At 59.2% G+C, this 16404-nt stretch overlaps 1 protein-coding gene across 8 annotated transcripts in view; it reads right to left on the minus strand.

Annotated features, from left to right (window-relative positions):
• CACNA2D2 (calcium voltage-gated channel auxiliary subunit alpha2delta 2) overlaps positions 1-16404 on the minus strand; it is a 138667-nt gene that overhangs the window by 5970 nt on the left and 116293 nt on the right. For 4 of the 8 annotated variants that reach the window (XM_032320555.1, XM_032320546.1, XM_032320575.1 and 1 more), the window contains exons 6-24: positions 15237-15378; positions 12078-12209; positions 11851-11908; positions 10893-10943; positions 10664-10763; positions 10403-10561; positions 10057-10164; positions 9880-9958; positions 9273-9322; positions 9020-9109; positions 8769-8840; positions 8504-8578; positions 7103-7177; positions 6954-7025; positions 6797-6868; positions 6631-6692; positions 5643-5719; positions 4486-4506; positions 1729-1789 (exon numbers count right to left, since the gene is read on the minus strand). In XM_032320555.1, the coding sequence (XP_032176446.1) occupies positions 1729-1789; positions 4486-4506; positions 5643-5719; positions 6631-6692; positions 6797-6868; positions 6954-7025; positions 7103-7177; positions 8504-8578; positions 8769-8840; positions 9020-9109; positions 9273-9322; positions 9880-9958; positions 10057-10164; positions 10403-10561; positions 10664-10763; positions 10893-10943; positions 11851-11908; positions 12078-12209; positions 15237-15378 (1556 nt within the window). The remainder of the gene's footprint in view (positions 1-1728; positions 1790-4485; positions 4507-5642; positions 5720-6630; positions 6693-6796; positions 6869-6953; positions 7026-7102; positions 7178-8503; positions 8579-8768; positions 8841-9019; positions 9110-9272; positions 9323-9879; positions 9959-10056; positions 10165-10402; positions 10562-10663; positions 10764-10892; positions 10944-11850; positions 11909-12077; positions 12210-15236; positions 15379-16404) is intronic. The other 4 variants (XM_032320607.1, XM_032320590.1, XM_032320599.1 and 1 more) reach the window with 1 other exon arrangement.

Consider the following 16404-nt stretch of genomic DNA (forward strand, 5'->3'; position numbering starts at 1 on the left):
AGGCTGCGTGTAAGCCCTCTGCCGCCTCCTGGCTTCTCACATCTGGACAACTCACTTAAGCTCCACGAGCCTCAGGTTTTCCCCTCATACCACAGAGAGTGTCAGGAAGTCAGGGGGAGCATGTGGGGCCTCGGACTGGCCGTTCCTTCTGCCTGGGATGCTCCTACCCCAGAAGTGGACAGGAGAAATCCCTCACTTCCTCAAGGCCCTCGCTGGGCTTAGGTTCTGGGTCCCAAGAACGTGGGAACTTTGGGGGCATGAGAGGGCTGCTTAGGGCTCTGTTCCCCAGGAAGTCTTGGTGAGCTGTCCTTGTACAGATGGAGCTCTCCTTCCTGCCCAGTCCCGCGCCCCTGCCACCATCCACCTCCCCACTGGCCTGGAGGCAGCAACCTTAGGAATTTTTAAAAATGCACTGCTTCCTGAGGCTATGCTAGGGCCCATGGTTTGGTGAGGCACCGGGGACCGGATCTCAGTTCCCGCTTGCTCTCTGGCCCCGATGGCCTTTGTGCTCTGCCATGCGGGGCACAGCTGACATGCAGAGGGACACCCATATGGTTGTGCTTCAGCTACAACCCCCCACCCCCTGCCGCACCTCCCTGCCCCAACACTATGTACATTTACAGCTGTGGATTACTTCCTTCGCTCACCCAACACATAGTTACTGAGCTCTCCTGAGCCAAAGGTCCAGAAGTGACAGAAACAAACCCAGTCCCCTCTCTCAGGGCCACGTGGGCCACACAGGCCTTTTCACTCATTGCCACTGTCACTCATGACCATAGACATCCCCCCGTAGTACATTCAGTCTTACAAATGTTCACAGTTACTCACAGATGAAACACTCATCTACAGAGAGTCGAGAGCAATCTGTGGGAGCATGCTCACACACGTGCACACACGTGGAGGTCAGGAGTGTCCAGAGCCCCCACGTGGTGCTTGAGAGTGCCCCCGGGTCTCTGTCAGCTCCCCGCACCTGCCCCTTGTCCAGAGTGAGGTCGTGGGGGAGGGCTTCGCCACGTGGGGGCGTGTTGGCCTCCTCACTTGTGGGGCAACAGGCAGAGGGTGGGCACCTGAGGATGTGTGTGCAGGCTGAGTGTGCACTTCAGGGAAGGCCCAGGGTGCTGGACCCCGGCCCCTCACCAGCCTGAGCAGCTCTCCAAAGCCCTTGTACTCCCCACCTCCCCCAGTCCCTGTGAGCTGGAAATTCAGCACTGCCCACAGGAGCTCTGGCTGGCTCATCCCCAGACCCACACAAACACTGACTGACACAGAACAAGGCTGGGGTGCAGGGTGGGGGTGGGGTGGGGCGGGCGCCACAAACCAGAACAGCAGCTGCCCAGGGACGAGTGGGCTGTGGACAGCCTGCCCAGGGCAGAAAGGGTCCTTCCTGGTGTGGCCTGGGAGGGCAGGGAAGATGGGCAGAGTCCGGGGGCCCTCCCATGCCAGGCCCAGTGGGGGCTGCAGCTGGGGGAAGGTGCTGGCTGCTGCTGCCTGGTGTGGCCACATGGTCCAGGGATGCACAGGGGTGCGCAGCCAGGGCTATGCACGGGGTGGGCGGGGCGAAACCGCACAGGGTACACACACACACACACACACACACACACACACACAGCTCCAGGCAGTAGTGCAGGAGGTGGAGGGAGGGCGGGGGGGGGGGGGGGGGCGGGTGGTGGTGGTGCTGGGGCGGTTGGGTTTAGGGAGGACACCTCAGCAAGGCCACACGCAAGCTACCTGGGAGCAATGAAAACATGTCCTTCAGACTCAAAGCTGCTGGGGAGCAGGAACTCAAAATCTGCAACAGAAACGGGGGGTTATCCGGCGGGGGCTGGGGAGGCAGGAGGCCGGGGGGCTCAGAGCTGACGGGGGAGGCGGGGCGGAGGGACAGGGAAAGAGGGTGGCTTGAGGGAGGGGGAGACACCAGCAAAGAGGGAACCCGCCACTTCCACGTTCAAGTTCGAGCCAGAGAGAAGGGGCGGGCAGAGAGACGGGGTGGACAGGGAGGGGGGCGGAGGGCCTGTGGAGACCACGCATCGCAGGAGGAGGGCAGTTATAGCCAATATGTTGCCCAGGCCTGGTCCTCTGCCGGCAGTGAGTCCCGTGGCGCGGCTGTATATGCTTCCATACGGCTGTGTATAGCACATATACACGGACACACACACACACATATATATATACACACACTGCTATATATATGCATGGTCTGGGGGAGGCGCCGGTCTCACTCTTATCACGTCCGTAATGGAAAAAACCGCATGCGGAGCTTCCTTTGCCTCCAAAGAGACTTTGAGGAAGGGAATTGGCTTTTGGCTGCGGATTTTTATCTCTCTTTCTTTGCTGCAGCTGTTTGCATTTTGGTAGGTCTCGCTTTTGTTCCGTGTCAGGCATCAACATGGCCAAACCGAGGGGATTTCTCACGGGCACAGACAGTCCAACCAGAGACAGGGTGGGTGGCTGGGGCCGGGCTGCAGTGCATTGTGGGGGTCCCACGGTCCTTCCTGGGCTGGGAGGCTGGGCGAGGGGAGACTCTCAAGGTGCCTGGGAATGTTCCCAGGCTGAGGGAGGAAGGTCAGGAGCCGGGGAGGGGGGGATGGGAGTGCTGCTTGATCGTGTCCTGTCCTCTTGGGCTGGCGACTTGAGGGTGGTGAGGGGGCTGTGGAAGAAGAATGGGCCTCCACCTTTCCTAGGACCTGTCTGGGTTCAGAGCAGCCAAGGAGGAATGCTGGGGCTCCAGGAGTTGTGGGGTGCTCTTGAGGGATCCCCAGTTGGGCCTGTGCACATGTTTGGGAGTGAGCACATAAGTACATGGGAGAGCTTGTGTTTGTGTAAGCGTGCATGTGTACGACTGTCTCTGGGTGGCTCTGGGAGTGACCCTGGGGCTTCTCTTGGGCCTCTCCCTGCCGGGCTGGGTCAGCTACCTGCTGTTTCTGCATTTTGGGGGCAGACTGCCCCTGCCCCATGACCTGTTGCCCTCTGGGCTGCCCACCTTCCAATCCTGTCCTCGCCAAGATTCCGACCTCTCTGTCACCGTAGGGCTTTATATTTGCAGAAGAGGGGTCTTATCTGTTCCCAGATACTCCCACAATGCACTGCAAGATTCCAAGAGGTGGGCTTGGGGTGCCTGAAGGGGCTGGGCAGTCAGTCACTGGTTGGACTGTTGCTTTCTGATGGGACTGTGAGGCAGGGTTTGGACACAAGCCGACAGGGAATGGGTGTGGGGGAGGGGAAGGAGGAGAAAGAAGAAGGAGGTAGGGAGACTAGGCTATAGTTGTCCTTGTTACCAGAGCCCTGCATTTCTGGGGACACTGGAAGGGATGTGGAAGGGGAAGAAAAGACAACTCAAGCCAGTGGGAGTAGGGCCTGTCCCCCACCCCCACCCAGGCCACTGGGGCCAGCTCTATCCTTTTTGCTGGACTAGGCTGGATAGGGCCCCTGGGGCTCCTGGGGGAGCCCTGGCTTCCAGGTCATCCCCTTGTGGCTCTCCATGCCCCTTTGTCACAGCACTCCCTGGGCAGGGTGTCTCTGTGTACCTGTGGCAGAGCCCCTCCCGTGCTTCCCTTTCTCATTCTCCTTATTGTCCACCCGAGTCTGCGAGTTCCCTGCCTGCCTTCCTCCAGAGTCTCTGGCTTCGGTTATCTCTAAGAGCCAGAACATTTTTCTTCATCCCCAGACTGATTCCCTCCAAGCTCTTTTGCTGGCCCTTGCTAGGCTCACCATCCCTGAGTCTGCTTTTCCTTCCCAGGGGAACATCTTCTCCATACCTGGCCACCTGCCCCAGTGGCAGTGGGTACCATGGTTGGGCTGGGCCAGTGGGCTTTAGCAAAGCAGTGGGGGCAGTAGGGGACAGGGGCGTCAGCACCTAGGCCAGTGCCCAGGATGGTTGGGTCTGCCTTGCTCTCCCAGTGGCGTGGCTGGCTGATGCTCCATCCTGCCTGTCCCAGGGCAGAGCTTCCAGAGCCTCTGTCACCCCTTGGGGAGCTGCCAACTTCTGGACCAACTGACAGAGACCACAGGAGGGAGAACTATCCCAGAGGAAGCCTGAGGTGGCTGTGGCTTTCCCATAAGCCTTTCATAAGCCCCGTGGAGGACTTCTCTCTAGCCCCTCCCTGCCTATCAGGGCCTCTGTCGTGGGGGGTGGGAGGTGGTGGAGAGGCATCCAGCCCTGTCCCCACTGTTGAGTTGTCTTGGAGGGACAGAGAAAGTGGGGATGGGCAGGGACCTGCCCAGAGGGAGCAAGGAGGACCAGGGGGGGCCTGAGCTCTCAGAACACCCGGAAACCACCCTGCAGGCGGGGCCAGGAGAAGGGCTGCTGGCTGTAATAGGGGTTTAGGGATGAGGAAAAAGGCGAGAACTAGAGGAGACAAGGGGATGCTGGGAGGAGCCCTGGAGAGCGGAGGTTTGGCTGGTTCCTGGGCAGGGAGGGGGGCAAGCAGGGGTGTGAGGGTGGGTGGGGTGGGGGGAGGAGGGTGCACTGGTTCTGAATATACTTGCCCTTCAGTTTGCTGATTGGCACTGGGACAGTCCACCAAGAGAGAAAGCGAGGAAAACAAAAACAACACAAACACAAAAACAAACGAAAAGGGGGAGGGGAAGGGGAGGGGCACAAACAATATTTTATTCAATGGCTGTTTGAATGAAAATATTGTGTCTCATCATCATACCGAAAGGAAACTTCTTGCAAAAAAACGACATGAGAGAGAAAGAGAGAGCGAGAAAACTCAAAGGAGATGAGCCCCAGTCGGCCAGGCAGGTGGGGGGGGCGGCGCCCGGTGGGGGCCGGAGCCCCAGCCTCCCTCCCAGTGACTCCGGGCAGAGGGCAGGCGGGGCCACAGGCTCCGCCTCTTGGGGGGGGAGGCCCAGGGTGAGCAGGACATGCAGGGATGAGCCACAGGCAGAGGAGTGGGCAAGGGAGGGAAGGAAGGAGAGAGATCCGGAGAGGAAGAGAAGGGGAGAGGAAGGAGGAAGGAGAGGCAGGGAGGGTGGGATGGGGGGGATGAAGATGGGGAGGAGAGCAGAGGGAGGGAGGGAGAGAGAGAGAGTAGGGCTACTGGAGTAGGGGAGAGAGAAGGGAGAGGGAAAGGGGGAGACAGAGAAGGGGGGGATACAGGGAAAGGGGAGAGGAGGCAGAGGGAGAGAAGGAAGGGCAGAGGGAGTAAGGGGGGGGGGTCAGAGGAAGGTGAGAGGGCGGCTGAGGGAGGAGGAAAATGCAGGAGGATTGGGGGGGTGGAGGAGGGGAGAGAGAGACCCTGGGAGAGGGGCACGACAGGGGGAGAGAGCTACAGGGCGCTGGGGAGAGGAGAGATGAGAGGAGGGGGTGTCTTCCAAGAATGCAGCCCCCAGGGGTGTGCGGGGGGCGGGGTGGGAAGGCAGGCTAAGGAGGGAAGACACGCAGTAGGAGAAACTAAAATCAAAAACCTCAACGGAAATCATGAGAGAATGATCTGGAACCAAATCTGAGAAAAGGCGAGCATGCAGATTTCCACAGACTTTTGGATGGCTGGTGCCCCAGCCTGCGGGTGCCTGGGGGGTGGGCAGACTGGGCAGGAGGGGCTGCCTTGCCGCCAGTGGCTGGCTCTGCTGCCTGGGGCCGGCCAGGGTGCGGGGCAGAGGCAGGGGTGCAGGGCGCAGGCAGGGGCCGGGCCACTTACACTTGACCTGTAGGATCTGGTCGCTGAGGTTGGCTTGGAGGTAGAAGGTGCTGTAGGGCGGGAGCACAAGCCCCAGGCTGGGGAGGAGGAGAGGGAAGGAGCATATGTCACTCACTTCTGGGGAGAGGGGGGCCACATGGACATCCAGCGCCCCTACTCCACGGCCTTGGAGCTGGGTAGAGTGGCATGGGCTGTGACGTCCCCTCTTCTGCCCACCAGGGCCACTTTGCCCTGGTAGCTGTGGGAGATTCACTCCCCAAACTCTCCTGGACACCTCAGGATGCCCAGTCCAAAGCAAGTCCCCACCCAGCAGCCCCTGCTCCCAGACAACAAGCCAGCCTCCTCAGTCAGGCCAGCAGACTCACAAGGGGCAGAGCACTGTCAGTGAGCTAGGCTGGTGGGAGCACAGCCATGGGAGAGGGGTCCTCGGTTTCCAGAGGATTAGGCCGTGTGAGGGCCAGTGGAAAGCAGGGCTGGGCTGCCACGCTGAGGAGCAACCACAAGCCAGGACGCGGGTGTGAGTGAGACGGGCTCTGGGGGGCCCAAGAAGACAGCCTGCACAGCCCGGGGCCTGACCCATAAGGGTACCTCTTCTGAGGGCTGTGGTGCCTGCTGAGAGCCAGCCCAGGGATGTGCTGAAGGTGATCTCCTGGGTGCAGATACCCAGGGACACGATCCAGGCAGGGGTGACATGAGAGGGTGGGCTGGCGTGGGAGACATCAGATGCACTGTCTTGTCTCTGTCCTGTTCTTGCAGGAAATGGCCCTTGTTCCTGAAGGGCCAGCCAGAGGCCCTTGGGGGACTGAGAGTCCCGGGGTGAGTAGTGAGCAGCCCTGGCTGCTGGTGCCCCACTGGGATCCTGGCTGCAGCCCCTGAGAACCCGCAGACCCACAGACCCAACCCGCAGACCCCGACAGGAAGAGGGCTCAGACTCTGGGCTCTGCGGCTGCCCCGCCCCTCCCTGCCGGCCCCGCCCCGCCCCACTCACCTGTAGTTGGTGCTCCTTATGGGCACCCAGGTGTAGTTCCGCACCACCTCGTCTACGTACCTCTGAGAGAAGAGGCTGGGTCAAGTACTTGGGCCAGCAGGCAGGGGTGGGATGGTGTGCGGGAGAGCGCCCGCCCTGACTCTGTCCCCCTCTACTGTCTTCTCACCTCATCCAGGGACTTGACCAGTGTTCTGATTTGCTTGTGGCCCTTGTTGCCATCGATCATGCTCCGACGGATCTGAAAGGGGAGGGATGTGAGTGGCGAGGCCCCTGCTCTCAGCTGCTCTGGGGGCCGCCATCTTTACTTCCCTCCCTTCCCTTACCTCCTCCTTGTTCTCATCCTCCAGCTCTGCATCCAGGAAGTCCAGAGTCACAGGCTCCCGGAAGTTGGTGGTCTGTGGGAGGCAGGGCAGGAGGTCAGGGGTCGCCATCTTGAAGGGTCTACCCTCCTCCTAACTGCCCCCTGGCTCACCTGGGGCTTGAGGTTGGGGTGCAGCAACACGTAGCCGTTCAGATCAATGGCAAACACATAGCCGTTGGCTCCAAGCTGGGGGCATAGATGAGGGGGCTCAGAGCCTAGGGGCCAGGCAGGGATTCCCCAGACTCTCGAGCTCTTCCTCAGCCTGCTTTCCATATCACTGAGAGGGTGCCATATGCCTGCCTGGGCCAGGGGCCCTCACATGCCATGTGGCCTTGAACCTGTTTCTCAAATCAAGCCCAACACGCTAGTGTCCCTTGTTGAGGCTGATGGGCTCCACAGGACCACGATTCGATTTGGCCCTCTGCCCCCACGGCTCCTGGTTCTCTTCAAACTGTCAGTCACCTAGACTGTTCTGCTTCCTCTGGCCCCTCGGGGCGGACATCCCTCCCTGTCCCCTCCCCACTACTGTTTCCTTCTAGTCCCCATTTCAGTAGATCGCATAGGGAGGAGGGTATCCCTTCCAGACAGAAGGAGGAGTGAATGGGACCTTGGACTCACCTGTAGCTCTCTAGGCTGTTTTCTCACTGCACATGGAGGCCAGCGACACAGGGCCTTCATGTGGCTCCCATCTAGGCAAGCTGTCTGTCACACACGTCCCATCCCCCACCCTTTTGCAACCAAGACCAAAGCTGCCTTCGCCACAGGCCCTGGGCCAGCCACACTGACCTTGCCCCTTCCCTGGTTTATGATTTTGGTGTTCACCTTCCGTCCTTTGCTCAAAGGGTTTCCTGTAACTCCAAGGTATGCCTTCTGTCTATCTGACTATAATGCCAGGCCTGCCTGGCCCGTCACTTGTTACTGTGTGGCTAGAAATAATTTTTACATTTCTTTTTAAAAAGATTTATTTATTTATTTTCAGAGCAAGTGAGCATGCATGTGTGCAAGTGGGGGGAGGGGCAGAGGGAGGGAATCTTCAAGCAGACTCCCTTGCTAAGTGGCCTACGTGGACCCCATGTTGAAACCAAGAGTCAGACACTTAACCAGGCGCCCCTGTTTTTTTTTTTTTTTTTTTTAACATTTTTAAGTGGTTAAAAAAGATCATGCCATGAAAATTATGTGAAATTTAAATTTCGGGACCCACAAACGTAATTGTTATGGAACACAGCCATGCCCACTTATTTGTTTTGTCTGTGGCCTTTCTCCGTACAACAGCAGAACTGAGTCTGAGTACTTACACTAGCAGAACCTAAAATATTCATAGTCTGGCCCCTCACAGAAAGTCTGCCGATCCCAGCTCGAGGCCCAATGTCACCTCCTCCAGAAGCCTTTCCTGACTGCCTCAGTTCACAGGTCTCCCTGGAGGTGCTGTAATCCCTCTCACACACCTCTGCTGAGCCTGGCTTGTGTCCCTGTGGGAGGCAGAGCTGGGTGGACGGGCAGATGGACACTTACTGTGTAATTTGGAGTCAGCCTCTTGATGTCATTCAGAGCCACATCGATGCCCATCACACCCAGGATCAGCTGGTTCTGGGAGCAGAGGCATGGGGTCTGCAATGCACTCAAATTCACAGGGGAGCCCCACTGTCCAAACCTCATGCCCTAGGCCTCAAGCTGCTCACAAGAGGTTGCCTCTGTCCAGTCTGAAGGCTATCCTGTCCCTCCTCTGTCCCAGGCCTGCTAGGGGCATGCCTAGCCCTTCCCTGGTTGGGAACCTTACCTTTTTTTCCCCAGGGCCATCCTGTGTCAGGTTGAAAACAGGGAGGGTCCCTGTCACCACCAGCCCCAGGCCCTGAAGGGAGAGGAGGATGACAGGTCAGTCTCCTGTCGCCATCCATGCCCCACCCTGAGTGTTCAGAGGGTGGGCTCAGGCATAGGCCCCCTTTTTTCCTTCTGGTTTGGTTTATTCCCATAAGGGGGCCCTTGAGGAATTTAAGGATCCCCACATCTGTGGGAGTCCAGAGGCCTTACCAAAGCATCCTCATACACATTGGTCCATTGCACCTGCTTGGCTTCCTTGCCCGCCAGCACCATGGGCCTGCCCAGTACGTCCAAATATTCCTGGGGAGAAGGCAACGGGTCACAAATCCACCTGCCTGCTGCATCTTCCCTGGTCTGCCTCCCCGTGTATCAGCTGGCCACCAGGGGGCGCTCTCACATCGCAGCAGTGCGCCAATTACCATTGTGCCCGGGAAGCAAGGGGCTGGGTGGAGGGGGTTCTCACCTGAGTGTTAATGCGGATGGCTCCAATGGAAGGGATCTCAAAATAGTAACCTGTGAGGGAAGGCGAGGCGAGGTGGGTCTGGGTGGTACTTGGGACCCATGGTATAGGGGCTCCTGTATCCTGGGCTGTGTCCAGGCCCCCTCTCTTTCTGGGGTCACTCCTCCCAAACTCCTATCCGTTTAGTGCTCCCTTCCACTGCTCTGTCAAAGGAGCTGATGCTAGGGAAGGGGCCACGAGTGTAGGGGTGTACAGAAGCAGATGCAGGGTGAAGGGAAGGGCCTGAGGCTGAAGTCTCTCATGCCAGGATGCTGGTGACATTCAGAGTACACCCAGGGGCCAGGCCCACACGCACGGAGTACAAACAGATGTAGGAGCAGAGAAGCCAGGAGATGGACGGACAATGGACAGACAGATGGGCAGAAAGATGCTCAGTCAGATGGACTAGTTACGTGGCCAGAGAGATGGACAGTCACATGCGTGGGAAGATGGACAGTGCGAAAACAGGCAGCTGGAATGCTGGACATATGGACAGACAGGTGGACAAGCAACCCGATGGACAGCAGGGCACAGCAGGCAGGCCCCAGGGTGGGGACGCCGGACAAGGTACCTTTGTTGGCGCAGGCCATCCACTGCAGGGGCGTGACGTCGTAGTTGTGTTGCCCCACGGAGAAAGTGAACACGCGCACCTGTTTGGGGCTTGGGGTTACTGCCGTGGTCATGAGAGGACAGCCCTCCCCGGTACCAGGCCCGGGTCAGGGGGACCCCCACCTGGGCGGAGCCTCACCGTCCGGTTGGGCCAGTTGTATTTCTCAAAGACATCCTGCACGCGGTCCTCACCGCCGTCCGTGAACATCATGATCATCTTATTACAGTTGGCACGGGTGATGTTGGACTGGTCAGGAGTGGGTTTGGGGTCAGGCAGCCTCTGGCCCCTCCCTGGCCTGGGGGTGGGTATCCCTCCCACCTGGAAGGCCCAGCCCTCCCCCCCACAGCAGATGCTACGATCTGCCCGAGCCGCCTGTTGGGCGCTAACAAGGCCATTTGTCTTGATTTCCCTGGTGTCACCAAGCCTGGGCCTTGGCCCGTCCCCAGTCCCTCCTGCACCCCCCTCATCCATTCCCGGCGCTCACGTTCTGCAGCTGGTCGAAGGCATACTCAAAGCCGGCCTTGTAGCCCGTGGTGCCCTTGGCCACCATGCCCTGCACGGCTTCCTTGAACACCTTCTTGTTACGCACATTGGCCTGAACCAGGTGTGTGAAGCACGACACAGGCTGTGCCTTTTCGTTGAACTGTGGGGACAGGAAAGGTGGTGAGCGGCCTCAGGCTGGCTGGGGCATTTGGCACGGGGTGGGGTGACACGTTTCTTGCCTGCCTGCCACCTCGGCACTTACCGAGGCCACGTTCACATAGTCATCGTCTGAGAGCGTGTCCAGCATCTCACAGACGGACGTCTTCATCAGCTTCAGGGTCAGGCCACTCACGCTGCCGCTCCTGGGAAGGTCATGGATGCACCAGCTAGGCCTCAGGTGTCCTCCTGCTGTTCCCTCCTGAGGGTCCCAGGCAGCAGATTCGCACCCCTTGTTCTGCCCCCCACCCCTCCTACAGGCATCGCTCACTCACACATCCACGATGATGACCATGTCCTTGGGTGATGAGGCCCCCTGGATGTACCTGCCCGGGAGAAGCATCAGTTAGGGCCAGCCTCACTGGGACCTTGTGGGTCCGCTCTTCCTTCACCCATATACTGATTCAACATGTTTCCACTAAGCATCCAATGCAAGGGTCAGACAGCGTTCTAGGCACCGAGGATAGCACATTTAATAAAACCGTCCTGGGGCGCCTGGGTGGCTTAGCCGGTTAAGCGTCTGACTATGGCTTGGGTCATGATCTCGGGGCCCTGGATTGAGCCCCGTGTCACAGTGTCTTCTCTCAGTGGGGAGTCTGCTTGTCTCTCCCCCTCTGCCCTCTCCCCGCTCATGCTCTGTCTCTCTCAAATAAATAAAATCTTAAAAAAACAAACAAAACCAAAACAGGCCTTGCCCATTACATGAGTGACCTGGCCTCCCAGCACATGAATTGAGCCCAAGGAGGGGTGAGCAGGGGATCCAGAGAGGCGGAAGGGGGTATGTTCCATGGCCTCAGTGGCTTGTCATGTCCCCTGGCCTGGGACAAGTCCCCGAGGTCTGAGTCCCAGCTGTATGTGTGATCGAACAGGGAGGGAGGAGGTCATGGGGCACCGCAGGAGAGACAGGCAGAGGGTGGGGTGTCCAGGGCTCTGATCGGTGGCCTGGGGGCTGGCGACCCATCAGAGAAGACATCCACCCTCCAGAACCCCCACTATCCCAATCCCTCAGTCCCGAGGGGGTGGAGTGCTGGGCAGTGGACGGGGGGCAGAGGCAGCTGGGAGGCCTGCCTGGGTGATGGGATCCATTTTCCAGTGGCAACGATGTGTGAAATGAAAATTGGATAGAGCTGGCTGCACCCTGCTCGGAGTCCTGGATATCGGGAGGGAGGGGAGCAGGCGGCAGAGGTAGGGAGTGGAGGGGTGTCCCTGCCCAGCTCCTCCTCGCCCACTCACCAGGGTCTCCTTCGGACATCATACAGGTCGATTTTCTTGGGGGCTCGCCATGGGGTGGCTGCGGGAGGAAAGAAGGCGGGGGTCTGGCAGGGAAGGGCTTGTCCAGGGCCAGCTGGCCTGGCAGGAGTGGCTACCCCCACAGCCCACAGAGTGATCAACCACCCCACACGCCCCAGGAGAGTGGGCTGGGTGAAGGGGAGGGTGGGTGCTGAGGGGCTGACACCCACCGGGATAGTAGCGAGTGACGCCCGTGGCGCTTCCGAAGACCTGCCACAGCAGCGTCGGGTCCTGCCTGCGGTTCTCAATGAACACGTTCTCCAGGGCCTCTGTCCAGTTGAGTTCATTAAGGATGACAGTGGCTGTGGGGGAGGCAGGGGGCTGGCGGGAAAAGTGCCTGGGCTGTCCCCCCGTTGAACCTCACCCCGACGCCCATGCATGTAACACCCCCCTCCCCCCTCTTGGAAAGCCTCATGTGTTCATGTGTTCATCCTTAATGAACTCATTCCTCAGGGCTCAGCTGAGGGCTGCACCAGCTCCTCCAGGAAGCCTTCCAGGTCCTCAACCCCTCCCAAGCCCGCTTAGCCTACCCTTCGGCCAGGCCCCACATGAGCAGACAGGGCAGCTGTGGCCCGTGGCCCCCAGAGAGGGGCTGCCCAGGTGGCAGGGACTTGTCAGTTGGGGTGCCCATCCAGCATGCTGCCTGGAGCTTGCAGCTGGTCCCTTGGGAGCTCACCCACTCAGCATGCACTCTAGGCTGCAGCCACAAGAAAGCAATTAAGGGCCCGATGATGGGGCTGGAATTATTCAGCTATTAAGGTACCTGATAAGCTGGAAGCCACTCAGCTCCATGATTAATCAGCTGGGGCCAGGAGCAGGCAGGGGTGGGGGTGGAGGCTCTTGGAAGGGCAGGGCCTGTGCCATGATCCTGCTCCAACACAGGCACTTGCACACACATGTACACACGCACACAGCCTGCACTCCCTAACAGATACCTCTGCACCGAACCTCCGTGTTTCCAGCCAGGTGTGCGAGTCCCTCATCCTCAAACCTCCTGCCCAGCAGCCCGACCGCTGCTTCAGGCACGGGGCAGGCACACTCATACCTACATAGCACTCTGCACCCCTGGGACGACAGCAGTGGGTCTTGCTCTCACAAGAGCAAGTTACCCTCACCCCCCCCTTTCCCCTCACCTCTGTGATCCTCTGGCCAGACCCGCCCCCCAGCCCCTGCCCTGATGCACAGTCACAGAACGAGGTTTCTCCCAGAGGAGTGGGCTTAGTCCTGTAGATCCTTCAACCAGGGCAGAGACTCAGGATGGTTTGGGCACCACCCCATCCCCCAACTCAGGACAGCCCTAAATCTGGCCAATGTGTGCACATGCCCATGCTCTCTCACGCGCAGCGTATCCGTCTCTGCATAGAGGACCCTCAAAGAAACCTGCCAGGGGCTGGCCACCTATGACTGCCAGGCCTCTGTACCGAACCCCCCTTCCCCAAGGGGCTATTTTTTCCCTCCAGTTTCTTCCACTTCCTTCCTCCCCAGGAGGAGCGCTGACATCACCCTGAGATCCCTATCACAGATCCACCCCAAGTGAGAATCAGAGCGCCTTCCAAAGGCTTGACTCCTCTCTTGGGAGCAGAGCCTCTGAACACTGAGACCATTAAAGCAGATGAAGAGCTGTGATTTCGAGACAAATGTGCAAGGCTCTGCCCATGGCAGAGGGCAGGGGGCGCCGACCCATTCCTGGGCACATGGCCCTCTGCCCTTGCCCTCCGGTGTGGGGCCTCTGCTGGATCCTGTCTGTTGTCTAATCTCTGTCTCCCGCTACTCCCACTCCCTTCTCTCCGTCCATGTAGCTTCTCTTAACTGACCATAATGTGAAAACAAAACACATTTCTAGCATTGGCTGTGCCTATTGAACAGTATGTTATGGTCCTGTTCCTAATTTAGAAACTTAGTGAGTCGAACAATTTCTATTTTTCTCTTTAACGAATAAAGAAAGCTGGGTTCCCCAATGTTTCATACGGTACTGCCTGCCCTGGGAGAGTCTGCCTGGCAAGTCCCAACCCTCACTGGGCCTCAGTTTCCCCATCTGCCCAAGGAGAGGCTTAGAGCTGACTGTCCTGGAAGCCCCTCTAGCTGCTGGTAGAGGTGCATCTCTGACTCAGGTCAAGAGCCAAGAGTAGACCCCCCGCCTCAGATGGGCGGTCCCTGCAGGCACCCGTGAACACACACACACGTACCCGCACTTGCGTAAGACACACGCGTGCGCACGCTCCGGCCTCCCCGCCTGGAGAGGGCCTGCGACTCAGCCCCACGTGCACACACCCGCACCCACGTGCACACCCTCTCAGATCACGCTGAGTTGGGAAACGGGGACCATGCCCCCTCAGGCGGGCGATTACAGATTTAATTAAAAGTGACACAGTAAATAAAAAACATATAAAATGTAATTTGTGTGGGTAGCGAGGGGTGACTGGGGAGGGCGGTATGGCTCCTGTTTTAATTAGTGTGCCTGCCTGTGATAGTGCTCCTCGACTAGCTCGGGCAGGTGGCCTGCGGGTGGCCCGTGGCAGGGGCAGCAGGGCTGGGGGGAACATCTATTCTCACCCCTGCCTGAGGCTGCCTGGAAGGTCTGGCTGACCTGAAGGGTGGAGGGGGCCTCCCTGAGGACCCTGGAGGATTCCCTGCATTCTGGAGACTACCCAGAAGCTCTGGGATCTGTGTTCCAAGAGCCTCCACCCAGTGGGCCACTCGGAGTCCGAGGCTGCCTTGTAGGGGCTCACAGAATTAGTCCCAAGCCACCAGACCCCCGGGCCCTGAAACCCACTGCTAGAACTCTCTCTGTAGTGCTTGACTCTTAGTCTCTTCTCCCTACATCTCCCAAGATCTTCAGGAAGTTCTTCCTCATGTCTGACTCAAATCCTTCCAGCTGTAGTGACTCATTTTCCCCACCGTGCAAAGCTGCCCTGTGCCTGGACAAGGAGGGAAATGCTCCAGGGCTGGTGTCCGTGAGTGAGGGACTGCTCCCTGCTCCCTCAGCCCCTGTGTTCCCCTGCTGTGGTAGCTCCTCAACCAATCCTACATGGGGCCCGGGGATGGGGGTTGGTGTGGAGGAGCTGCTTTGGGGGCCTGTGGGGCACATGTGCACCCAAGGGCAGGAGACTGTTGTGCACAGCAGTAAGAGTCTGAGAGTCAGTGTGAGGCCACGCCTGAGAATGACTTGATGACTGTGTAGGTGAGCGCGTGTGACCTTGGGTAGCGGGGGATGAGGGCAGATGGCACCGGCTGAGCACCCGGGACCTGGCAATGCCCAGGCTGTGGGCCTTGCCCCCGTGGTGGCTGCGGAGGGCGCTCTGCACACTCTGATCGCTCTGCACACTCACAGCCTTTGTAGATGTCTGTGGGGATCTGCACGGCCGTGTACGAGTAGTTGACTTTGTTCTTGAAGTTTGAGTCCTCAACGAAGTCCAGCCTGAGGGTGCTGACCTTGGACCCCCTCTCCACATCCTCACTCTCAGGGTCGTCCTGCAGAGAGGGATAACCCCCCACCCCCCCAACACCGTGGTAGTGTCAGGGCTGGAAAATGGTGGTGTGGGGTCAGACAACTCTGCAGGTAGGAGAGGGCCAGAGCTCAGGTGACGGGGGCATCTCAGAATCAGAGACTACTGCAGTCAGAGACGGGGAGAGATGGAGAGACACAGGGACAGATGTACACGGGGTAGGGACCCCTCCCCCAGGAGGCCCAGGATTCCCACCTGTGCCTGCCCACCCCACCCACCATCCCTACATTTGCTAAACCCAAATTTCAAATCCAAACCCAAACCCAAACGAACCCTTCCCCACATTCTTGAAAACCAATTCTCAGTGAAGGAAACGAATCCCGGTGAGAAGGAGCAGGCTGGAGACCTCTGCTTACAAGGACAGGCTTCGGTGATCCTAGAGAGGCCTAGGCAGCCCTTCTCAGGAGCCTTGAGCCCCACACCCCCACTGGGCTCCACCCACCCCCTGCACGGGGTTCCTTTGGCACCAGGGAGAGGGTCCTTGCCCCCTCTGGGGAAGAGTCACCACTCCTGCAGCTGGTGGCTGTAGGGGCTGAGTTTGCGGGGAGAGCTGGGCTGGGGTGGGGGCTAGCATTGAGACCCAGGAACTTCCAGAGGGAGGGTCTTCAGCGCTTGCTAGCAGCAGGACTGCAGAGGCTCCTGTTGACTTTCTAAAATGAGCTGCAGCCGTCTGACAGGTGCCAATTACAGCATCTCTCGGCCGAGCAGGCTGGGCATGCGCCGTGCACCCCCCGCCCACCACCACAGGCTGGCAGGAACGGGTCTGCGGCTACAGCGCATTGATGCCGCAGCCGAGTGGTGCAGGGTGCGGTGGGGGGGTGGGTGGGCAGGCACTTGTGCAGGTGTGCAAGGGGGAGGGGAAGATGGTGGTAGGGAGTGAAGAGGAAAACAGGGAAGAGCCAGATGGGGAGGAAAGGAGGGATGGAGATCAAGGCAGGGCAGGGACAGAGCTGGGGGGCCTTGTGCCCTGGGAGGAAGGGGTGTGGGCAGC

This window comes from Mustela erminea, chromosome 1 (assembly GCF_009829155.1).
Source record: "Mustela erminea isolate mMusErm1 chromosome 1, mMusErm1.Pri, whole genome shotgun sequence".
NCBI lineage: Eukaryota > Metazoa > Chordata > Mammalia > Carnivora > Mustelidae > Mustela > Mustela erminea.